Genomic DNA, 25,877 nt, shown 5'->3' on the forward strand with positions numbered 1-25,877 from the left:
AATTTAAAGTATAATAAACTTTTTTTTTAAAGCAAAACTGCTTATTGTATTAATAAAATTTCATTAAATAAAGAGGGATATTGTCTCAAACAGAGAGACGAGAGAGACGATTATACCTGATAAATTCTCTAGTTAAAGTATGAACAGTTAGAGTAGCGTTACGACGAATCCATCTAACTGAAATATCAGTTATAAAGTCTAATAAAAATTTATAATCATTCAAAATCAAACTTCTGCATAAGATAATTTGGCAAAAATGTTCCTCAAGTACTTGTTTAAACCCCTATATAAGATAATTTGGCAAAAATATTTCTCATTTTTTCTCATCTCTCGAGTATAAATCATTAAAATCTTTCGAATAAAGTTACAGAGAGTTTCTACTATATAAAAGTCGAATAAGGTTTTAATTATTATATTTTTTATACTAACTTTAGATATTTAATAGGTTTTGATTTTAGTTGTAATGTTGAATAAGTTAAATCCTAAATCGTATATCAATATAAGTATGCATATTCCATGTGATATTACATACTTTTTATGTAATATTGACAATTTTTTATTCATTTTAATAGTAAACATTCATAAAATCTTAACAAATATAAAACTTGCCTTCAGTACAAAACCTGAATTTTTTTTTATAAAATTAAATTTTGCAACGCTTGAGATTGAGCACTTATTATGTCAAGTATATCATTATCTTAAGTAATATTATACGAAGTTAGATATAAATATTTATTTAAAGTATTTATTACAGTTTTTATATAAATTTGGGCCCTAAAATATTAAATATTTTAAGTATATTATATCAATAAATTAAAAAATATAAAATTTATAATAAATTTAAAAATATTCACATCTATATCTAACATTTTAAATTTTGAATGATAAAATTAAACTTTTTCAATTTACTATAACGAGAACTAAATTAAATTTGAAAAAATTAATAATAAATTATAATATAGTTTTTAAAGTTTTATATTATTAATAAAAAATATAATTTTTTAATTTAAATTTTATATTGAAATTAAATTATATTTTATATTAAATTATATATAATATTAAATAGATTGTAAATATTTATTATAAATAGATTCATATTATATAAAATATCACATATAAATAATATATATTGAAATATTTTATTGAATATTTATATTCAATATTATAAATTATGTATATTTTTTATATTTAGAAAATTTTATTTTCTATTAATAATATTCTAAATAAAATAAAATATTTTATGTTTTAAATTATAAAATTTTATTATTTTTATATTTTAAGTTTTTATTAATAATCTATGATATTATATAAAACTAGAAGCAGAGAATAAATAATGAGATTAATAAAAAATTGATATTGTTGTGATAAAAATATGTATTTAAAAATTATTTTATTACTTAATTAAAATTTTAAAAATTATATTATAATTTATTATTAATTTTATAAAATTCAATTTAATTCTCTATGACAAATTAAAAAAAAATTAATTTTATCATTTAAAAATTAAAATTTTAGATATAAATATGAATTATTATAAATATTTAATTTTTTTCAATACTCCTAAATTTAAATTTAATTTTCATTGTTTTATAAGAATAACATTTTAACAGTGTTATAAATTTAGTATTTATTTTTTATTTTTTTAATTATATATTCTAATATTATTAATTTAGTGGATCACCGCTAAGATAAGATATTACACTTGAAGTACTCAATAATAACCTTTTTTTTTTTTTGTTTTTTTTTAGAAATTGGTTAATAATAACCTTTTAACTTGACCATATATTGAGTATATAAATTTTTTTTTTTTAAATTATAGGCCATATAGTTTTTTTTTAAGAATGAAAATTAAAAATTGAAAGAATAGAATCTAAAACCTTCCAAATATATTCAAATACACCTGCCACCAGACTAAATCTGTAAGCGCTATGAACCGTATGGTTATAACTTAATCTCGTGTGTAAGTAATGATATTAAAGTAAGTATATAGATACTCAATATTAAAAAATTATCTTACTTCCTTTCAAGTGAATTGAATACTGTTGCTATTTCATAAAAATATTTTTACTTCACTTTTTATCTGTTTCAAATTATAAAGTAATTTTCTTTTGGAAATAGTAGTTTGGCATATTTAATTATAATATACATTAAAATCAAAATTTTTAATTTTAAAAAATATTTTAATAACATTTAATTTTTAATAAATAAGAATATATACATTTTAAAAAGACTGAATAAAATTTATTTCTTTAATTAAATATATAACTAATCTATCTTTATTCGTGGGTGATGAATTTTGTTAATATTAAATTAGAGTTCATCTTTTCAATCTTTGTTACTCCTGTGCCCACGAATATATGAAGAGTTATTAAAGGAAAATTAATTATATTTCCCTGCAAAGTTATTAATTATTTTTAGTTTATTCATTTTTAAATGACCTCTTTGCGATTTTTCACATTTTTAATTTTAAATAAAAAACTTAACTTTGTAATTATAGTAATTTTTTAAATTAATTTTAATTAAATTTAAATTAACTTACACAATATTATTTTTATTATATAAGTAATTTGATTAATTGAAATTAATTTTTAAGAAGGAGCCACGAAAGTCTCAATCAATATGGCTTCCCATAGTGTTAAAAGTGTTGAAGCTTAATTACACATACCACGAGGTTCTTAAATAATTGGACTTCAAACTACTTCTTGTAGGACCTTTTTGTCACTCCATCATCTTAATATTTACTTTTCAATTTCAATTATTTAATTTTATAAAAAATTGTGAATAAAGTTAAAATCTGTGCAAGTTATTAAGATTATACGTTTCTTGATCATATAATCAAATAATTAAACGATTAAACAAGGTAGCTTATGCGAACCATGCAATATAAAACAGGGGGTGAGGATGCAGCTCTTCTTCATCACTTTCTCCTGTAATGAAAATGGGTTCACCTGGATTTTATGCAACTTCAGAAAACAAGATAAATAAACCCTCTTCTCATTGATTAAACACAGATTTCTTCTTTACGAAAACTTGAAATTTAATGTCCATCCGGCTTGGAAGAGCTATTTTTCTTTAATTATTATTATAATGGTTTAGGACATCAGTAATGTTTAGAGTTATATTCTTTTTACAGTAAAAATTCATGCACTATTTAAGATTTTTCGATTAGTTTTAACTAAAAATTTATAATCACTTATTTATTTTATGAATATAAAGTTTTCTTCTTGATATTAACGTGTAATTTCTGTGGCCATTATTATTGATATTGTAACCCCAGTTTATTACTACACAAATAATTTAAAGCAGCAATTAGAAATTATTATTTTATATACTTAAATTGTAACTATAAATTAATGGTATTAGTTTGTAATTCAATACATTAGTCTTTGTTGGATTTTTTTCAATGAATACAATGTACGGTTAAAATTATAATTTTATTAAATATAAAATAAATTAAATATCAAAATACACTGTAATAAATAGAATTGGTAATAGGATAGTTAACATCAGTTCGATGAATGTTTTACTTTCTAATTGGCTTATGAGGTAGCTACATGCATGCTACTCTCTTAATTAGTGGACCAGCTGGGAATTTGAATAATGGGGAAAAAAGCTGATATATATAATTTGGAAAGGAAAGGTTCATCCTACCAGACCAAACAAAAATATCTGATGACAGCTTGAGTTGCTACGACATTCCACAGCAAATTGTTCACCGTTGTGGAGCTTTGTATCTTTCACTCTTGTTCTTTCTAATTCCATTTCTCACCCTCTCTATACATTTGATTGAGACTACCTAGATATTTCTATATGGAATTAATGATGCCTTGTGGCCCAATTCCCCTTCAATTTGCTGCTAGCTGTATACTCCACGCAAAATTATGTACATGTACTTCATCAAAATCAACTCAATTTTTTATATACATTATAAAATATAAATTAATAAAAATAAATATAATTACACATTTAAATATTCAGGAGATTATAAAATTAAATAAATTAATAAATCTAAGAAGCATTATGAAGATTTCTATTATATATATTTTTAAATAGGGATTAGATAAAATTTAAAATCTCTCAAATTTACTCAGATTCACTTATCATTAAATTAGATATATGAGTGCAATCACATGATGCATTATTCATAACAAATAATAATAAATTATGTTTTATCTTTTTATTTCCATAATTAATTAACACATGAATCCATGTAATAAATCAAAACTTAAAAGATATTTTATTTTTTAAAAAAATAATTTTTTTAAATATTAATTATGATATGAGAGGGAGAAAAAACATTATCCAAAAAATAAACCCCAACTTTCCTTTTCGCACCTGCACCTTTTCTCGTCTGAAAAACAATGAAAATTTCCATTCCCTCTCCATAAAACATGGCCACCTTTCCCTTTTGTTGGGCTTTAACGCATTTTCATTGGTAATTACGTGGGCCACTATGCCTGTGTTTGAGATGTTAGGCTCAAGCCCAAGAACTTTGCCAGTTCCAAACGGTGTCGGATCCACATTGGTACTAATGAAATCAATGAAAATTCTCTATTCTTAAAAAGAAAGAAAATTCACTTTTTAAATACATATTAAATAAAAAGTGTATCAATAAATTAATAAATAAAAATGATATTTAATTTAAGTATGATGAAAAATAAAAATAAATTATTTTTGTGGGATGAAATGAATATTAATATAAGCATAGAGTATTTATGATTTTCTAAGTTTTGGACCGTGGGCTCTGATAGGTTTGATTTAGTTTCTGATAGGGGCTTGGATCTGCTGTGTGTCTTGGGCTTTGGCCTTTTATAAAACTCTTTAGAGACTTGAGCCTTGTATGACGAGTTTATGTTTGTGAAGAGGCTCAAATTTGAGATGCATGGAATTAATAGATGGGATGGTGAAAATTATTTAGAATACACTATTATAAAAATAGATTTAGGATATCAATTTTAAATTATTATTTTATATATTTTAATTATAATTATAAATTACTGTATTTACTTCTGTTATTAAATATAAAATAGTAATTTATTTATTTATTTGCTGCAGATAAAAAAATTAAAATTAAAATTTTATTAAATATAAAATAATTTTTTTATTAAAATATAGGAAAAATTACTTTCTAGTCCCTCAGGTTTAACGTAATTAACACTTCTATCCTTCTATTTTGGCGACCCAACACTTAAATCCCTCACTTTATTTTCTATCCAAATTCATAGTCCTTCCGTCCAAAATAACCGTTTGGGACACGTGAATTGACAAAATTAACCCTCACTAAACCCAAACCCAAATGTCTCTTCTTCTTCTTCTTCTTCTTCTTCTTCCTACCCTTTCTGCAACCGGAGAAAACATGAAAGAGAAAAAAAATAGAAATTTCACATTGAGAGAATGGTATTTTTGAAAAAAATTATCATATCTCACCTTTGACTCTTTGACCAAACGGTTTAAATGGACGGAAGGACTACGAATTTGGACGGAAGAGAAAGTGAGAGACTTAAGTGTTGGGTCGCCAAAATAGAAGGACAAAAGTGTTAATTACGTTAAACCTCAAGGACTAAAAAGTAATTTTTCCTAAAATATATTATATATATAATAAAAAAAATTATTATATTTTTAAATTACTGTTAAATTATTAATTTAATAATATTATAATAGCTACTAAAACAACCCTATCTAAAATCTAAAATGTGACAATGAGACAGCGGTCGACTTGGTTTTGGATTGATAAGGCAGTGAACAACCTAGCTAACCACTTGCAATAATTGCATATAATTGGGGATGGTAATTTCCAGTTTGGTATGAGTCCCTCTCTTGGAAGGACAATTCACTTTAGCTTCAAGTCTAAAATTAAATGTATAGAAAACCAAATTAGTAATAATAAGACTATAATTGAAGTAACCCGCTCGTAAATTATTTCATATTTTACTTTATAAAAATTTAATTTACTCTATGAATAAATTAAGTTGCAACCTACTTTAAAATTTATTTAATAAATAAATTAAATTTAAAATTATAAATATTCGACTTATTAAAATTATTCATTTCTTTAATCAACTTATACTCATTAATTTAATTAAATATTTAGTTTAAATTTATTAATTTTAACATAAAATTTATTAAAGTTATAAATTAATTGAGGTACTGCAGAATTATTCAAAATTTAATTCGATACAAATTTGATTCAACTTAGTTTACTTTTAAAATAAAAATTTATTAATTTTTCGCTCGAATTTAAATTAATCAAATTCAAATTTAAAATAAACTAAATTTGAGTTTTTTTAAAATTTAATTCAATTAAATTTAATTACACATTTACTTAATAAATAATATTTACATCAACTGTTTTGAGGACAGCAACTCTAATAAATATAATTTAGAACTCACGTCAACTTTGATCGATCAGGATCAGAGTCTAATAAGAAAAAATATAATTCAGCTAATTTAATAAATCGATAAAACAACAAATCACACATATACATACTGCTTTATATAATAACAGTACGTGATACTATATAGAATGGCAATTAGACGTCAAAAAATAAAAAAAAAAAGCAAAAGAATAAGTTTTTTAAATTAAACTCACACACATAAAACAAATTTACACACATAAACACATACCCTAACTCTGATCATCATATTCCACAAATAAATTTTAATTTACGGTTATATGTTAATTATAAGTTGATTTAAAAAATTTATGGGTGATTTGTGAAATAAAGATTTTATAATATCAAATTTATCAATAAATACTAAAATAATTGGTAATTTGCAAATGAAAAAAAATATTGCTGAAGTCACTAATAAATTTTAAAATTTATTAATAAAAAATTGTTAAATTTTATTAATAATATGAAAATAGAAGTATTTAAATTCGGTTTCCATAAAACTTTTTCTTTTCTCAATTATAAAGAGAAGGGATTTGATTTCCCTTGTGCTGAGCTTTAACTGTTGGAAACAGTGAGGCAACTGTGGATGCTTGCTGCCTGGGAACATATAAATCCTGCGCGTGGACCATTATATGGATTAGCGTTGCTGTTGAAGCCAAGTAATAAGAGCCAAGCCACATATAAATATCTTGAGGCAGCTCAGCCCCCTCTGTGCTTTTTTTTTTTTTCAGCACATGTCGTTCAAACACTTTTTAATTCTACTGTGATATATCACATCTCGTATCAAAGAAAATACTTACTTTGACTAAATGCACATGGATCATAATATAAATATATAATATAAATATATACACTACTGTATTTTAAATTTTAGACAATGATATTAATAATTATAAAAAAATTTATCAATATTTTTTTTTTAAAATAAAAATTAAAAATTAAGAGAATAAAATCTAAAATCTGCAAATTTATCAATAATTTAAAATTATTATTAAAAAATTATTTTATATTTAATAAAATTATATTTTTATTTATTATTAAAAAATAAATAAACATTATCTCACACTCCATAACGAATATAAATACAATAGTTAATTTATAATTACAATTAAATATAAAACAATAATTTACTACCGCTATATTAAACTACACCCACATAAAATCTTTATATTTAAAATTTAATTTAGATAATAATTGCCCCTCGTACCTAAAGAAAATTTTAAAATTTTAACTAGACTTTTATAATTTTTTTTTAATCTAATTAAAGCGCAAAAGTTGAATAAACGAGTGGGTTATACAATGCTTACTTTTGTCGTCCTTATACATGCAAGTGAAACTCTTCATCTCTAATTTTTAAAAAAATTAAAAATTTGAAAATAATTTTTCTTATATCTCATTTATTGCAACGATAATGTCTCACTATTATATAATAAATTTAAGGCAATAAATTACTTTTATATATATTTAAACTATAATAATATTTTAAATTTTACGTTATTTATAAAGCAATAGTTAAATTTGTTGATTATTGTTTGATAAAAATGTAATTTTAAATTTTGGTCTATATAATTATGTGGTCGTCCTCAATGCTCATGCTCGTTTATCTTTATTTGCGCAATCATACGGAGATAGCCATGCATGCATAAGGACATTCAATATTACATTATATATTTTAATAGTTTTAGTAATCCAAACTTTATAAAAAAAAAAATGCTAAGTATGTATGGATAGCTATGAAATAAGAAAAAAAGGGAGAAAAAAAAAAAAAAAAAAAAAAAGAAGCAAAGTTACAAGACAGACATGACTTGAATGGACGTTACATGCAATGGCGTACGCTCATGCACATGCAGCGGTCTCCTGCTTGTAAAATCAAAACTCTCCTCAGTACAATCATTTTATTTGATTTTTCTCTTCCTATCTCTAAAATACGCAAATGCTCACACCCCAATCTCTCCGTCTGACTCTCATAGCTATGCCTATAAAATACTCCACCAAATATTATAAACAAGCATAGAAAATCATCGACTGATCATTCAAGAAACCACACACCCATCGCCACCATTTTCATTTACATGGCCAAGCTTAGGGCTAGCAGTCAGGAGAGAAACGGTATCATGAAGCTGAAGAGCGCAGCTAAGAAGCTGCAAAAGAGGCTTTCATTGGTGAAGAATTCATCATCAAGTGAGTATTTTGATGAGTTTGAAGAAGTGAATGTGCCTAATGATGTGAAGGAAGGACATTTTGCAGTGATAGCTACGAACAGTGAGGAGCCCAAAAGATTTGTGGTTCCATTGAGTTACTTAACTCACCCTGCATTCTTGAGACTCCTGGAGCAAGCTGCTGAAGAGTATGGTTTTGGCCATGAAGGTGCACTTGCTATTCCTTGCAGGCCAGGTGAGCTGGAGAGGATTTTGGCTGATGATCACTAAGAATTTTATGTGAATACTTGGTGCATTGCTTTTTAGTGCACCAAGAGTATATTACAATTGTATTTTTTGATCAATAAGATGAACCCTTTACACTAAAATCTTTGTTTCTAAACAAAGGCATGTTAACAGAAAAAACTTGGAAGATAAAAGAGGTGAAACAAAGAGATGAAGCAAACAGAGTCCGACAGATGCAGACGGTCGACCGCAAAACATTAGATGACTCGGTCAAACTGGGACAAAACATGCTTCATGCCTAGTCAACTGGAAGAGAAAATTTGTCGATATAATGTAATATAATGCAGTTATTCACATAATAAGAAGTAAGGAGGGCCCATTTTAATTATTCTTTTTTACTTTTAAGCTGTAAGTTGAGTGAATTTTTTTTTATTTTTTAATTATTAAAAACTAATAAATTTTTAATTTTAAAAATTTTATCAATTATAATGATTACGACAAATTATTAGATTTTGTGTGGATATCACCTCATTATATTGAGCTAATGCACTAATCCATTAGTGTTTCAATAAAAAACTAAAAAAATTTAAAAAAATAATAAATTTAAATTGAATTTCGACTTCTATACAAGCATGACAATTTAGTGATAGTGGAAGAATTTAATGGATAATTTTAATCTTTTAAGAGTTACAAAAAAGACTATCCTTTATAAATTTTTAATTGTACCATATATTAAATTTATTATTAATTAAAGAGAAAATTACTTTTTAGTCCCCGAGATTTAACGTAATTAACACTTCTGTCCCTCTATTTTGGCGACCCAACACTTAAGTCTCTCACTTTATTTTTTGTCCAAATTCGCAGTCTTTCCGTCCAAAATAGCCGTTTGGAACACATGAATCGACAAAATTAACCCTCACTAAACCCAAACCCAAATACTACTTCTTCTTCTCCTTCTTCTTCTTCTCCTTCTTCTTCCTACCCTTTTCTGCAACTTCTTCTTCTTCTTCTTCTTTCTCCTTCTTCTTCTTCTTCTTCTTCTTCTTTCTTCTTCTTCTTCTTCCTACCCTCCTTTCTGCATCTTCTTCTTCTTCTTCTTCTTCTGCAACTGGAGAAAACATGAAAGAGAAAAAAAAAAGGAATTTCACATTAAGAGAAGGATATTTATGGAAAAAATTATCACCTCTCACTTTTGACTTTTTGACCAAACGGTTTAAATGGACGGAAGGACTATGAATTTGGACGGAAGAGAAAGTGAGGGACTTAAGTGTTGGGTCGCCAAAATAGAGGGACAGAAGTGTTAATTACGTTAAACCTCAGGGACTAAGAAGTAATTTTTCCTTAATTAAATCCTCAACTACATATTTTATTTTAAATACATCTTACCATTATTTCTATCTACAGAAACTACTGAAATTGCCCTTTCATTTAATATATCGTTGCTATATTAATAAAATTAATAATAACTTAAATGTCTAGGGTTTAATTGATAATTTTTTGAAATTTAGAATGCAATTTTTTAAAATTCAGGATATCTTCCTCATTTCCCTTAAAACTAAAATTTATAAAAGTTTTAATAGTTTAATAAATTCTATTATTAATTATATTAAAAATAATTTATATTTTTTAGTTTTATCAATAATATTTAAATATACTAATTTATTTTAATTCAATTTCAAATTAACCCATCTCCTAATATTTTTTGAAATCCACTCTAGTTATTATTATTATATATTATTTTTATAAAAATGCACGTTCGCACTATATTTGGAAATACAAAAAAGAACACCATTTAGTTATAACTATTTTTTATTTTATATTCTTAAATTAATTTTTAATATTTTATAGCTGATATATGTAATAAAGTTTTTTAAAAAAAGAATAATAAATAATAATCATAACTCATTTACCTGGTATTAAAAGAAAACGAAGATGACCATGCATATATCACATAATTTGTTTTAGTTAAAAGTGAAAGGTCCAAACTTTTATCCAAGTTGAAGGTCAAAGGACATGATTCATTAATCCAAACTTCCATTCAAACAAAACCTAAGTATATATATACATGAACATCCAGCTATGACATAAGAAAAAGAAAACAAGTAGAGAATTAGAAGCTAGAAAATTAATTGAACGAAAGTAACGAGACAGACATGAGTAGCCAGAATGGACATTACATACAATCCACATGATTGGTCTCCTCCTTGTAAAATTCAAAATCTCATCGGTGCATTCTCTTTTCCAGCAAAATAATGAAAAATAAATTAATGGGATTCGATGGATTCAGATATATAATAGGCATCAGAATTAAGACATAGAATATAACAAAATGAATTCTAATTGGATTTGACATAGTTTGAGTGTAAAATTCAAACATATATATATATGTTTGGATCCTAACAATGACAACACATCTGTTTAGGTGTTTCTATGATTTTCTAAGTTCTGGACGATGGGCCCCATTAGGTTTGAGTTAGTTTCTGCTAGGGGCTTGGATCTGCTGTATGGCTTGGGCTTTTGGCCTTTTCTAAAACTCTTGAGAGATTTGAACCTTGTAAGATGATGACATTATATTAAATTCAGAAAAAGAGAGATTCCTTCCAACCTATCAATCGTGATGCTTTTAACTATCAAACTACCAAATTGTTGGCTGATAAATGGGATTCCGGTTGAGAAGATTACTTAGAATCACAGCAGTCAGCTTCGTTTTGGATCAGTGAGCCAAGCACTTACAATAATTGCATGTAATTAGGGATGGGATTCTAATTAAATCAAACTGCTGCTGGTTAGTTATTCGATACTCGGTATTATAAAATTTTAATTTTAATTAAGTAAAAAAATTAATAAAATTAATTAAAATATTAAATTTAAAGAAGAATACTAGCCTAAATAGGAAAATTAGCTTCCCCATAAATTTCATTATCAACACGCTGGATCCGTAAAAGTACAGTTCTTTGACATGGATAAATCCGTTGATAAATTTTCACTATAAAATATATTTTAAATCCATCAATAAATTTTAAATTTAAAGTTTCATTTTTTAATTTTTCATTTTAATAGTCTGCGTTATTTACGGTTCGTAGTAATTGATTTTAATTATGAAGATAGATTTTTATAGATTATTACTAACTGAAAAATTCATTAATAATCCTTAAAAAAAATCAATTAGTGCTGCTCGAAACTTCTTTCACATAGCATGACACAGCAGTACCATACAACGGAGCTCATTTTTCGTAATTATACAGAGAAGGGATATTGATTTCCATTGTGCTCAGCTTTAAATTTTGGATATATGCTTCAATTCTGGCTTATTAACAGTAAGGCAGCTCATAGATGCTTGCTGCTGGGGAACATTTAAAATTAAAAACTACCTGATAAGAGCCAAGCCAAAATCTCCTCAGTACAAAAAATCATTTCTTTTTCTCTTCCATCTCTAAAATACGTAAATGCACACACCCCAATCTCTCCATTCGACTCCCATACCTATGCCTATACAAGACTCCACCAAATATTATAAACAAGCATAGAAAATCATCGACTGATCATTCCACACACCCATCACCACCATTTTCATTTACATGGCCAAGCTTAGGGCTAGCAGCCAGGAGAGAAACGCTGAAGAGCGCAGCTAAAAAGCTGCAAAAGAGCCTTTCATAGGTGAAGAACTCATCATCAAGTGAATATTTTGATGAATTTGAACAAGTGAATGTGCCAAATGATGTGAAGGAAGGAAATTTTGCAGTGATAGCTGCGAACAGCGAGGAGCCCAAAAGATTTGTGGTTCCATTGAGTTATTTGACTCACCCTACATTCTTCAGACTCCTGGAGCAAGCTGCTGAAGAGTATATATGGTTTTAGCCATGAAGGCGTATACCTCGTTTACCTCAAAATAAAAGAAAACTAAGACAACCATGCATAAACTCCTTAATTTATGTGACAAATGATTTTGAATTTACATATACTTTCAGTTAAAGGTCAAAGGATCATGATTAATTAATCCAAAACTTCGATCCAAACAAAACTTCAAGTATATATGAATAGCCAGCTATGCATAAGAAAAAGAAAACGAGAAGAGGAAAGCTATAGAATTAATTGAACGAAAGTAATGCGACAGACATGACTAACCAGAATGGACATTACATGCAAATTGTATACATGCATCCACATGCTTGTAAAATCTAAACTCTCATCAGTACATTCCTTTTTTTTCTTTTCCATCTCTTAAACGCATAAGAATGAAGCCAAGGAAAGTACATGACTTATATTAGCACTAATTTTCGGTCACTGATTATATATGAAGATGGGTAAAAATCCGATCTTTCCATGCTACTTTTTATACTCATAGTATAATAAAATCAATGGAGGAAGGCAGATATGTTGATAGAACTCAAAGAAAATAATAAACATTTTATAATATAATCACTGTACATAATCATTGATAATGACTATGATGAACCCATATAGATTCCACTTTAATTAATGTTTACTATGTAATTGCATGAAATAATTTTTTGTCAAATTTTGGATTTTGCTTGTGTTGATTATGATTTGAGATCTGGTATTATGATTAATCTTAGGATAGGTGTAATGGAGTTTGATGATCGGGTGCAATTTGATCTTTCATGCTATTTTTTAAAAAAAAATTATTTTAATAATATGATTATCTATAAAAAAAAAAAAGTATTTTGATTATTTTTCAGCAAAATAATGAAAAATAAATGAGATTCGATGGATTCAGATAATAATAATCATATTTAAGACATGAATATAGCAACAAAATGAATTGTAATTGGATTAGGCATGAGTTTGCTGTAATCAGATTTGATTAATTGCATGCACCTACAACTAAAGATGCTAAATTCCTAAACTGATCATTGTTTTTGTTTAAACAAATGTCAAGACAGTTATGAAAAAGTGCCAGCTGTTTATATATATATATATATATATATATATAAGCCAAAATATTGTTGGAAAAGGAGGATGATGATCGCGCGGCGGGACATCCAAATGAGGATACAGTGCCGTTGGATCCCCTCATGCGTAGCTTTGAGGAAGGAATCTGTAAAATGAAGAATATAATCAGGCGTTCATCGAAAAAGTTTTTAGTGGAGACAAACAAAGAAGACAAGAGAGTGTTGGTTTCAAGGTCTCTTTGTGACGGTAGAGAGATAGGTCATTTTCTCAAGAAGGAAATATTTTTTTTAAGTTTAATTTGATGTATAAATACATCCGAATAAAATTGATACATGTCGTATTTCCTTCTGACGGGTAGGGATTTTTTTGTACAGGTGTATCAACCATTACATTAATAATGGATTATAAGACAATAAGTATAGAGCTGACCAATTTGTTCTCTTTGCATGCGCACTTATGATCTCTGTACTGTATCAAAATGGCGATCAGCTCATAGGAGATCAACATTTTTACCGTGACTTCATCGATCCTGCCGGGTTCATCCAATTACATAAAAATGAGCTTTTTCTAGTCACTGAAATAGGCCACGTTAGCGTTGAAAGGCCTATTATAGTATGAGTTTTTGAGGAGGCAGGCTCATCCTCTCCGGTATTTGAGGAGGTCAGTCTGTCTATTGCAGACTTTGTTAAATTCAGGAATGTTAGCTAGTATGATCCTTTGTACTCAACAAATGGAGTTTCTTACTATCCTGATGTCCTATCTTCTATATATTATCAGAGGGAGAAAAAGAAAAAAAAATCACCATCAAAGATCAAAATCAATCGGTCCAACCTCATACATCGACCTACAAATTAAACTAGCAATCACCGGTGATTAAAAAAAATCTACCAGTAATAAAAAAAAAATCCCTCAGAAAATACAGGGAAGTAAACAGAAATTAGAACAAAAATTCTATAAAATTATTTTGCTTAAACCTTTTTAATTTAATAAGACAATCAAATATATAATTACATCTGAACTGTTTTAATATCTAAATTAACCCTTAAATTGTTTTAAGGATAAATAACTCCTAAATTATTTTAAATGTCATAACCCAAACTTTTTATAAAAAAAAACTGATAATTTATGGTTGTGGAAATTTTTATGAGTTATTTTATGCATATTATCTGTTTGTGGATTTGTGGAATAGACAAGCGTTTACAATGTTGTGTTAATTTGTGTGTTTCTTACATCTTTGGTAGAATGTGGATTACGGAGAATATGGATATTTTGCATGGATTGATGATGAAGTTCCATGTTGGGCAACTGATGTAATTAATGATTTGTCAGAGTGAAAACAAAAAGTTTGCAATTGAGCTTAAAGAGATATACAAAGGGTAAATTGTACTAGTTTTTTTTTTTTTATAACTACATATACTTTTAAATTTATTTAGTTGAAATTAAATTTTACTCACACTAAATTAATTTATTAAAAAATAAAATATTTATAGCGAATATTTATTTTTTTTAAATTTTAATCCTTTTAAAAAGTAATATTTAACTATCCATTCTAATAATCGTATGTAATATGATTTTAATGTTAATGTTTTATTCATTTTGTGAACTGAATTTTAAATATGACATTAAAAAATAAGATATTTTAAGGATTAATTGCCAAAAAAATAATTTATGTTAATTTAGACATTGACATATAATTAAGAGAAAATTTTTAATTAATTCAATTAATTATAAATTTAAAAAATATTAAAATAATTCTCAACTATAGAAAATTTTTCTATTACAAAACTCATTTATTTATGTTTTAAAAATACCTTAATCTCTAATCTAAATAAATATTTCTCACAATTTAGAGAGTAAAAAAAAATATTGGCTCCCAACTTGCAGTGAAGCATTTCCACGGCATTTCCACGAAGCTTGGTAGTCCACCCGTGTAGAATGGTCTTTTTTTTTTTTTTTTTTTTTTTTTTTTGTTTCCTATTATTTTTTAAACTGAAACCTTGTTTTCATACTTCCCATGATGCTCCTTTGACAGTAAGGTGAAGGATGTCCTTTCTAGTGGTCGTTTTTCCCTTTCTTTTCTAGTCAGAAAACAAAATGGTTCATTCACAAGGCTAGCAAATTTATATATTATATTTATTATTTTATTATTAAAATATATTAAATAAATAAAAATATCATATTAATTCATTAAATTATTTTTATTTATTTATCGTAATATAATTATTAAAGAGTATTATCTTATCATGTTACATGATGTTTTAATCAAATAAATTTCGTATAGAACTGTTTTTTTTTATTGTCTAATTCTTCTTTTTCCTTTTTTTCTTTCTTTCAATGAAGTGTTGTGATGGAAAGTATTAAAGTGGCAATCAACTTTGAAATGTTGGCTCTAAAGGAGTCCCTTTCTTAGCTTTGCTTTTTTTTCCTCAGCCTTTCATAGCAACTTGTATATGGACACTTCTTTCACTCAATTATTCACAAACTACTCATAACATTTGGGTTCTTTCTCATTCTTTCATCTCAAAAAATATGAATTTTTATTTCTATAATTTGGGTTCTAATCAAATTTTTACTCAATATGATTAATTCAATTTACAAGAAAAAATTATAAATTATATAATATTTTTATTTATTTTAAAATTTAAATAGATTGAATTTTTTCTATTCGAATAAAATTAATTGAATTAAATTTTTATAAAATTCTTAATTTTAAATATTTTTTATATTAAATCTAACAAATTAAATTGGGACAATTTAAAAAAAAAAAAGTGACCAACTCAAAGTAGTTCTTTTTATCCCACAATAGCATAGGCCCTTTTTTTTACCATCATGAAACATCATGACCTAGATTTTTTCATCTCCTAAATGGAAATGATTTTGGTCTTTGTTCTTCACCATATATCAAGAAGCTTGTGCCTCAACCTTCAAACATTCATGATTAAAAGCATAACCAAATAGTTTTTTTTTTTTTTAATTGCAATTAGTTAATACAAAAAATTTTGATATTTTTTTTTGCTAAAAAAAATTATGTACACTTCAATTCTTTTTTCAAAAGAAAATATGAATTTTTGTAATTTCAGAATTTTTAATTAGGTAATTTAAATTATATATTTCAATAAATTAAATTTATGATAAATATTATGTATCTATTTTAGATATTCCCACGATTAAACATCAATGAAAAAGACATTTCCATCAAAATTAATTTCCTTTATTTTTCTTTATGACACTTTTGTACATGAGAGCCTTATCTATGCTCACATGGGATTGACCTCATGCAATCATCACATCTAAAGCAAAAGGATTTAAACAAAAGCACCCCTTGATAGATCACATGTATTTGGAATCTTAAAAAAAAAAACAATTATTATTATTATTTATTTTATTTTCTTGAAAATATACACAAGTATACAAAAAGCACACTCTACCAACTTCTTGACTAAGAAAATTAATTAATTCAATAATATTAATTTTAGTCTTAATTATATAATAATACTAATTTTAAAAATAATACAATTGTGATCATAAATATTTAAAAAATAATAATTGATATAAAAAGAGAAAAAGAAAAAAAGTATGGAATTAGTGAAAGCACTTTATGAGATTAGATTTGCTCATGAGTCTACCAAAGGCAGTATTGATTTTATAAAAGTGTTTTTGTTGTTTTTCATGTTGCCAACCTTTTTCCAATCCTCAATGGAAGTTTCCTGTTTCTTTCACTACAAACCCAAACAAATTTAATATATATATGTATATGTATGGGATGAAAAAATAAATGGTAGGTCATATCTATTATCTAGTAGTGCCCTACAATAAATGTCCTTATTTTGTAGGGCACATGTGAATGGTCTTGACTCTTGAAACTTTTACATTAGATTGGCTCCCACCATTTCCAGGAAAATGCTTTACATTTGCTCTCCTTCCTAACCTTCCAAAACTAGAGGACAACCAACCCTCCAAGGGAGAGCAGCAAACTGTATATATTATTAAGGCAATTTGTAAGTACACGAATCACGCGGTGAAGCTTATCAGGACAACTAATAAGGACACCCTAAGATGAAGGTAGGTAAACCATTGGCTAATTTTGTCGAATAATTGGTAGGTGACATTTGACAAACCCATAGACTAGACTACGAAAGATTTTATTTTAAATAATATATATTTTGGAAACACATACATTTTGCCTCTATTTTGCTTGGATTATTTTAATCCCTGATTGTTCTATTGGCAGAAAGAAATTCTTGAGACTGCCAATTGGGATGGTAAGATAAGAGATGTACACAAATATACTTCAACTTTTTAAAATTAGATTAAAATTGGCTAAACTTTAATTTAATTAAAAAGCGCATTAAATAAAAAGATTTAAATATCTATATTAATTTATATTTATATTTTAAATTTTAAATAATAAAAATAAAATTTTTAATTTAGTATCATTATAGTTAAAAGAATTAAATTGAATTTGAAGAAATTAACAATAAATTATAATGTAGTTTTAAAAAATTATATAAAAGAATAACCCATATGTCACCCAATAATTTCTTCCGAGGACAATACTCTCTTAAGAAAAGAGGGAAGCAATTTAGTCCCTCACTTCACTGAGAACCATGTCTCCAAAAATAGAGCACACACGTTGATCATTCTTAATTCACCCAAATTATCAGCAGAAAATAATTAACTAAATACTTTAATAATTAATTAATATTCAAGTCCACAAACCAAAACATTACAAAGAAAAATTTATCAAAAATAATAAAAATTAAACACCATCCAATCAACTTAGATAATTGATGTCCCCACCCATTAACTAAAACCCAAAATTTCTTCTCTATTTTATTATTTACACTTCATCTCCTTGCTTATCTCGTCCTCCATCTTCACATCACTGAGCAGGCATTTGGATTCTCATCATTGAACTTCATATGAACAGGATAACCCGGGACCTGAACGGGTCCATATCCATACCCATATCCGTACTCATGCACAGGCACAGGCATAGGTATCTGAACAGGATGACCCATGTAACCGTTCCCATACATTGGCATCGGTTGACCCATATACCCATTCCCGTACGCAGGAACAGGCTGCCCCACATACCCGAATCCAGGACCCGGACCATACCCGAAGCCAGGTTGCATTGCATATTCCATTTTGTTCCCTTCCATTTTAGCTGCTGCAGCTTCGCCGCCACCAGCATTATCTTGGCCTTCACCACCCTTGTTTTTCTTCTTCCCGCCTCCGCCGCCACCATTCTCTCCGTCTTTGTTGCCTCCTCCGCCAGCCTCTTTCTCCTTCTTGGGTGGTACAATCTCAACGGGCCTTTTGAGTTTGTCCCTTAATGCCTCAGTCAACGCCTTCACGTTCATGGTCCCTTTGACCGTCACCGTTTCCTTCTGCTTGTCTAGCGCCATCTCCTGCACACCTGTAAAAGCATAACACTGTTAAACTTCAGCCAAACGAACGCCAAAAAAAATTAAAAAAAAAAACGCCATTCGGCGACAAAACGGAATGAGCGAGAGATGATAAAGTTACCTTTGGTCTTGGTGACGATCTTGTGAATTTTCCCAATACATCCCAGACAGTGGAATGCCACCTTGATTACCGCCGACGTCACCGGTGCCTATCCCATTAAATAATTCAAAAAAATAAAAAACTGATTATTAAATGTATGCTAAAATGCGCCTGCCTGCCCACTTGACTGCGAGTGGAATCAAACTGAAGACAAATTAATTTGCAATAAATACGATTGACGAACAAGCGCATGATAAGGAAGAGTTGCTAAAATGCGCCAAGAGAGCAAAATTGAAAAACAAGAGGAGCCCATTAATAATTTCGGCGATGTACCTCCTTTGCTTTCTTGTTATCAGCGTCCGGCTTCTTCTTGTCGGCGTCAGGCTTCTTCTCGCTGGATTTCTTATTTTCATCCTTGTTTTTGTTGTTAGAATCTTCCTTCTTGGGCTGAGGAGAGATAATGTCCACCTTCTTCTTGGTCTTTTGGTGGAGAATCTCTCGAATCTTGGAAGGATCCACTTTCCCTATCACTGTTAACTTGCTTGCTGCGGGGTCTGCTTTGACGTTTTCTACGCCTGATGTAAATATGGAAGCAAATCCAGTGAACCATTTGAACTTGAAATTAAAACAATAACTCAGGAAAGCTAACCTACTGGTTTAACTCAAAATATTATGCAAATTTTACCATCCAAACCACGAGCCAATTTGATTATCTTAGATGCGCAGCCCTCGCAGTGTATTTCGATCTTGAAAACTGTGGTCTGAGGATTCTTTTCCCCTTTTTTCTCCTCTCGACCGTCGCCTGCTTCCTTCTTCTGTACTACCTCTTTCTCCGCTTCGTGGCTATGAGCTTGGTCGTGATCATGGCCATGGTCATGGTCATGGTTGTTCTTGTTCTTCTTCTGCAATGAAAAGAATAAATAAACAAAAAACATGAAAACCCCGACGAAATTTGAACAAAAAAAGGACAAAGAAGTAAAACCCATGAAAGACAGAACCAAAAACAGATGGCTTAGAGTCACTCACCTTCCCCATTGCTAAGTTTCGAGACGAGAGAGAGAGAGAGAGCTGAGAGCGTTTCCTACTTCGTGAAAAACAGAGAGGGACTGAGGGGTACAAAGAGAGTGTGGGTGTTTATTTATAGGAGAGAGAGAGAGAGAGGAGAAGAGATGGTTCTATTTATGATGACGATGATGATGGTGGTGGCGATGATGAGGAAGCTACGGCGAGTGAAATGGGAATTGGGTTGGGTGGTTTCCTCTGAAGACTCTAATGGGGTTTTGGTTGGCTGCAACTCAGCTGGGCCTGCGTGTATCCGGATGTGTTCGTGTCCTTTAACATTTTTAAAAAAGTATATTAATTAATTTTTTATTAAAATTAATTATTAAATATTTTATTATTTAATTTTTATAATTTAAAAATTATTAATTAATATTTTAAATTTATAAAAAGACTATTAATAAATTCTTTCACATTAAAAATATTTTAAACTTGTTTTATAATATTTAATAACTAAAATTAATAAATAAATTTTTAAAAATAGTATAGAGATTTTAATTTATTTTTAAAATTAAAAAAATCAAAAATTAAATAATACAATTCTTATAATGATATAAAAATATTAAAAAAAAATAGATTTTTTTTTAGTGAATGAAAATAGATGAAGTCATGAGTCAAGCTAGCAATAGCAAGAATGATTTTATAAAAGTGTTTTTGTTGTTTTGCATGTTGCCAACTCTTTTCCAAACCTTTATTGAAGTTTCCTATATCTTTCACAATAAAGGCAACCGAATATTTATAATAATGATGGATAGTATATTTTAAATATAAATTTTGTATTTAAAATTTTAGATAAGCTCTTGGATTTTTAAAAATATCAAGCAGTTATAAAAATATAAAATTAAAATAATTTTTTTAATTCTCTAAGAGACCATTTTAGCTAAAAGGTTAAACAAGGAGTTCACTGTTGAAATGGGTCCACACTTATTTTTTAGATTTTGTTAAGTATGAGCTAACTAACTTTTTATTTTTAAATACCTTTTGTTTGATTTAAATATAAAAATTAATTAACCAGTAAGGAGATGTGCCAAATAAAGAGATTCAATTTAAATTTGAAGGAAATTAAGTGAAAACAATAGGGATTTGAAGGAATATTATGCAGTCACATAAGTGGAAGAATAATTTGTTAGGAGAAAGAATGGTGAAGGTAGAAAAAGAATTGCAAAGAGATGAAATAAATATTTTAATATATAATATTTATATGTGATATTTTATTTATAATAAATATTTATTTTATATAATATATTTAATATTATATATAAAATAAATTTATTTTTAATATAAAATTTAAATTAAAGGACAACACGTTTTATTAATATTAAATTTTATAAACCTTTTTTTTTCCATATGGCTCTAAAAAAAACAAAGAGGGGAGGAAATAAAATTCTTTAGCTTACCCCACATAGAGCCAAAATACAGAGTCTGCAAGGCAGCAGCAGCAGCCTTAGTGGGATACTTGGCAGCATCATATGACAACTATCTCTAGTTTGTACTACCTCACCTCTAACTCCAAGCTGGAATGACATTAATAATTAATTTGGCCAATTTTACCATTCACAAGCCCTATAAAAGCACAAAATCAATGGAGGGAGGGTCTCCTCTAGCACTACTGCTGCCCTACAATTCGTGTCCTTATCTTGTAGGGCACATGTGGGTGGTCTTCAAACTTTTACATTATATGGATCCCACAATTTCCAGGAAAATGCTTTACATTTGCTTTCTTCTCCTCCTTCCTTCCCAAAAACTAGAGGACACCTAACCCTCCAAAAAGGGTGAGCAGCAAACTGCATATATTATTAAGGCAGGTGTAATGCATGAATCACGCCGTACAACTAATAAGGACATCTAAGACGAAGGAGGGTTTCATTCGCTAATTTTGACGAATGATTGGTAGGCGACAAACCCATAGACCCGGAAAGTCTTTAATACAACTCTTTAATACAGAAGAATTAATTAATATATTTTTTATAAAATTAAAAGATAATAATTTTTTTTAAATATAAAAATTAAATAGTAAAAATAATTAACTATAAATTTTTTAAAATTTTAAAAATATTTTAATATAAAACTTTTTTAAAATTATATAATCAATAAATAAAAAACTAAATAATAAATTTTCTAATTTAAAATTCATCTTAATTGAGTTAGATTTAGATAATCATCACATTTAGATTTCGGTAGAGTGTATTTTGCGGGTAACTTCTCTTGCCATCCCTAAGATTATCTCATTGGTTAACTAAAATCGAGAATTTTCTTTTGTTTCTCACTATTTCTCTATTTTATTATTTACACTCAAATATTTTCCCACGTCCAATTGCTCAACACTTCATTCTTCACATTACCAAGCAGGCATCTGAATTCTCATCGTTGAACTTCATGTACACAGAATTACCCGAGACTTGCCCGGCTCCATATCCATACTCATGCACAGGCATGGACATAGGTACAGGCACATGAACAGGCTGACCCATGTACCCGTTCCAATACACAGGCACAAGCTGTCCCACCGCAGGACCCGGACAATAGCCGAATCCGGGTTGCATTGCATACTCCATTTTGCTCACTTCCATTTTAGCTGTGGCATTGCCTCCACCAGCATTATCTTGGATGTCACCACCCTTGTTTTTCTTCTGCCCGATGTTGCCACCGCCAGCATTCTTGCCGTCCTTGTCGCCTCCACCAGCATTATCTTGGCTGTCACCGCCCTTGTTTTTCTTCTGCCCGCTGTTGCCACCGCCAGCATTCTTGCCGTCCTTGTCGCCTCCACCACCGGCATCTTTTTCCTTCTTGGGTGGAACAATCTCAACAGGTCTCTTGAGTCTCTTCTTCAAATCTTCAGTCAATGCCTTTACGTCCATGGTGCCTTTGACTGTCACCGTTTCCTTTTGCTTGTCCAGTGTCATCTCCTGCACACCTATAAAAGCAAAACACTATTAAACTTCAGCCAAACGAACGCCGTTACGGCGACATAACGAAAATAGCAAGAGATGATAAAGTTACCTTTCGTTTTAATAACAATCTTGTGAATTTTCTCGATACATCCCAGGCAGTGGAATGCCACCTTGATTACCGCCGCCGTCACCGGTGCCTGTTAATTTTAAAAAATAACATTTAAATATTAACTTCATGCTTAAACTGAAAATAAACTGATTTGCAATAAATATGATGACGCGAACTGTGAAATGGAAGCACCAACACAAGCGCAAGTTAGGGAAGAATTGCTAAAATGCGCCTAAAGAGCAAAAATGAAAAATGAGAGAAACCCATTAATTAATAATACCGGTAACATGCCTCTTTTGGTTTCTTATTATCGGCGTCTGGCTTCTTGTTTTCTGCGTCTGGCTTCTTCTCGCTGGATTTCTTATTGTCATCCCTGTTGTTTTTGTTGTTAGAATCTTCCTTCTTGGGCTGAGGAGAGATAATGTCCACCTTCTTCTTGGTCTTTTGGTGGAGAATTTCTCGAATCTGGGAAGGATCCACTTTCCCTATCACTGTTAACTTGCTTGCTGTGGTGTCTGCTTTGACGCTTTCTACACCTGATGTAAACATGGAAACAAACCCATGAACCATCAGAACTTGAAAGTAAACAAAAACACTTGTGAAACCTCAAGAGATAAACAAGGCATGGTGTCAAAATATTTTGGCAAATTTTACCTTCCAAACGACGAGCCATTTTGATGATCTTAGATGCGCAACCCTCACAGTGCATTTCGACCTTGAAAACTGTAGTCGGAGGATTCTTTCCTCCATCCTTCTTGGCTCCACCATCACCTGCTTCCTTCTTCTGTATTACCTCTTCCTCCCCTTCGTGATTGTGGTCCTGATCCTCATGGTTGTTCTTGTTCTTCTTCTGCAACCAACAAAAAAAATGAAAACACCTAGCATAATACAAAAATTGACAAAGAAGCAAAACCCATTAGACACATAAGCAAAAAGAGATGGCTCAGAATGAGTTTTTCACTCACCTTCCCCATTGCGAGGCGAGAGAGACAGAGAGAACAGAGAGCGGTTCCTGTTCGCGAGAAATAGAGAGAGATTGAGAGATTACTACAGGAGGGCGAGTGTTGATGGTGATGATGCAGCTATGGCGAATGAAATGTGGATCGTGTTGGTGGTTTCCTTTAAAGAGTAATGTGTTATGGTTGGTTGCAACTTCGCAGATACCTCTGTGGATACGGATGCAGATGTGTCTTTATTATAGGCGCCTTTAACGCGGTGGGTGGGGGGAACTTTGGTTTTGATTTTCATTGGTGGGTAAGAGGTTTCGCCTCAAGTAATTTCTGCGTTTCGGGCCACTAATTCATGAGAATTGCTAGCGAACGGTGAATTTTCAAGTCCATTTTATTAGTTAAAAAAAAAAAATTAATTTAAGATGACTGAGCCAGCCATACAACAACGTGAATATGTAAATTGACACCAAAAAGTATTAGTAATGTTTTTTTTTAACAATAAAATAATTGATCTGATTTTGAATAGATTGTAAAATTTTATGCTCTCTGGCATCTAAAAATAAACCTCCATAAAAACTGAGCAAAGGGAATTAACATATTATTTTTTAACAAAATAATTAAAACGAATTAAATTTTATAAAATATAATAAATTTTAATTGAGTAATTTTAAATAAAAATAAATTAATAATTTTTTATAGAAATTTAGAGAGTTGATAATAATTTGAAAAAAAATAAATCTTTTGAATTCCTAAAAAGAAAATCTTGAGCTTAAGGCCCAGCACAAGAAGGGCTGCTACTCCTCGGGGAAAATGCTGCCAAGTAACAATAAGACCCAAAGCGCCTATAAGAAAGCTAAGTGTTAAAAAGGCAAGGCTGATAATTATTTTCTATTTTTTTAAAATGAATAAATATGTCTTTATTAAATATTTTATATAATTAATAAACTAATAATTCAATAAATTAAAATTTATTACATAAATCATAAGTCCAAAAGTGGATTTGTTTTGGTAGATGGGGAAGCGGGTACCAATCACGTTTGATGAAGAATGACCTAAAAGAACGTGTAGATAGTGATTTGGAGTTGCCGAGGTAACGACCATCCGTGGGATCGGTGGATTCTGCTGTGGACGTGCATTCCGTCAAGGCAGTTGGAAGTCATAGAAATGTGATTAGCCGAATCGAAGATAGCGTAGGCGACGATGTTTGAATTGGAGCAAACACCTAGCCACAAAGACGAGATAAATGCTGTTGAGGCACTGTTAAAGAGTAAAGGTAATATGTTCGTGCGTAGTGAACATACGACAAAGTCTCACATGGGGTCGCGCGTAGGTGATTATGTACATTATTGTTTTTATATATTAATTGTTGACCTACGTGGCGCTGAAATATTACAAATACACATTATTTAAATGAGCAATCACGATTAATAAAATAAGATAACATCAAATGGGAAACTTAATTATTAAATAATTAAAAGAATAATATTTTTCATGAAATAAACAATCTTCATCATTTTTTTTCAGTCAACAAATTGCAATTATTGATTTCACTTTCATATTTACCTAACAACATAATAATTAAAATTAGGTGATAAGAAAAAAAAATATTTTCTAATTTAATTAATTATAAAAAAATTATTATAATTATATCAATTTCAATGTAAATT

At 28.9% G+C, this 25,877-nt stretch overlaps 3 protein-coding genes across 4 annotated transcripts; 1 reads left to right on the top strand and 2 right to left on the bottom strand.

Annotated features, from left to right (window-relative positions):
* The first annotated feature begins 8,294 nt into the window (after positions 1 to 8,294).
* On the top strand, positions 8,295 to 9,184 carry LOC110627116 (auxin-responsive protein SAUR50). Its single transcript, XM_021773357.2, has 2 exons — positions 8,295 to 8,786; positions 8,951 to 9,184. Exons 1-2 carry the CDS (start codon positions 8,465 to 8,467, stop codon positions 9,076 to 9,078), a joined length of 450 nt encoding a protein of 149 aa, XP_021629049.1. The 5' UTR covers positions 8,295 to 8,464; the 3' UTR covers positions 9,079 to 9,184.
* A 9,180-nt stretch (positions 9,185 to 18,364) lies between these two features.
* LOC110627068 (heavy metal-associated isoprenylated plant protein 3) lies at positions 18,365 to 20,484 on the bottom strand. Its single transcript, XM_021773300.2, has 5 exons — positions 20,228 to 20,484; positions 19,887 to 20,103; positions 19,535 to 19,776; positions 19,223 to 19,310; positions 18,365 to 19,112 (listed from the first exon to the last, which is right to left on the bottom strand). Exons 1-5 carry the CDS (start codon positions 20,234 to 20,236, stop codon positions 18,568 to 18,570), a joined length of 1,101 nt encoding a protein of 366 aa, XP_021628992.1. The 5' UTR covers positions 20,237 to 20,484; the 3' UTR covers positions 18,365 to 18,567.
* A 1,261-nt stretch (positions 20,485 to 21,745) lies between these two features.
* Positions 21,746 to 24,442, bottom strand: LOC110626181 (heavy metal-associated isoprenylated plant protein 3). 2 transcript variants are annotated; one of them, XM_021771958.2, is made up of 6 exons: positions 24,226 to 24,442; positions 23,915 to 24,110; positions 23,552 to 23,796; positions 23,261 to 23,348; positions 22,966 to 23,174; positions 21,746 to 22,878 (listed from the first exon to the last, which is right to left on the bottom strand). In XM_021771958.2, the coding sequence occupies exons 1-6, from the start codon at positions 24,232 to 24,234 to the stop codon at positions 22,594 to 22,596; spliced, it is 1,032 nt and encodes a 343-aa protein (XP_021627650.1). In that variant the 5' UTR covers positions 24,235 to 24,442; the 3' UTR covers positions 21,746 to 22,593. The 2 variants fall into 2 exon arrangements, with proteins under 2 accessions (XP_021627650.1, XP_021627649.1); XM_021771957.2 differs by having other exon boundaries at positions 21,746 to 23,174; positions 24,226 to 24,441.
* Between the last annotated feature and the right edge of the window lie 1,435 nt (positions 24,443 to 25,877).

The sequence above is a fragment of the Manihot esculenta genome, chromosome 11 (assembly GCF_001659605.2).
Source record: "Manihot esculenta cultivar AM560-2 chromosome 11, M.esculenta_v8, whole genome shotgun sequence".
NCBI classification, from domain to species: Eukaryota; Viridiplantae; Streptophyta; class Magnoliopsida; order Malpighiales; family Euphorbiaceae; genus Manihot; species Manihot esculenta.

What these genes read in the sequence shown, in the direction of transcription:
- LOC110626181 (XM_021771957.2), bottom strand. An exon ending in AATGGCTCGTCGTTTGGAAG is followed by an intron (nt 23,797 to 23,914) that starts GTAAAATTTGCC and finishes TGTTTACATCAG; the next exon opens with GTGTAGAAAGCGTCAAAGCA. An exon ending in ATAATAAGAAACCAAAAGAG is followed by an intron (nt 23,349 to 23,551) that starts GCATGTTACCGG and finishes TAAAATTAACAG; the next exon opens with GCACCGGTGACGGCGGCGGT.
- LOC110627068 (XM_021773300.2), bottom strand. An exon ending in ATAACAAGAAAGCAAAGGAG is followed by an intron (nt 19,311 to 19,534) that starts GTACATCGCCGA and finishes TTAATGGGATAG; the next exon opens with GCACCGGTGACGTCGGCGGT. An exon ending in GATCGTCACCAAGACCAAAG is followed by an intron (nt 19,113 to 19,222) that starts GTAACTTTATCA and finishes ATGCTTTTACAG; the next exon opens with GTGTGCAGGAGATGGCGCTA.
- LOC110627116 (XM_021773357.2), top strand. Translation starts at nt 8,465, where the DNA reads ATGGCCAAGCTTAGGGCTAGCAGTCAGGAGAGAAACGGTATCATGAAG. An exon ending in TGCTATTCCTTGCAGGCCAG is followed by an intron (nt 8,787 to 8,950) that starts GTGAGCTGGAGA and finishes GCATGTTAACAG; the next exon opens with AAAAAACTTGGAAGATAAAA.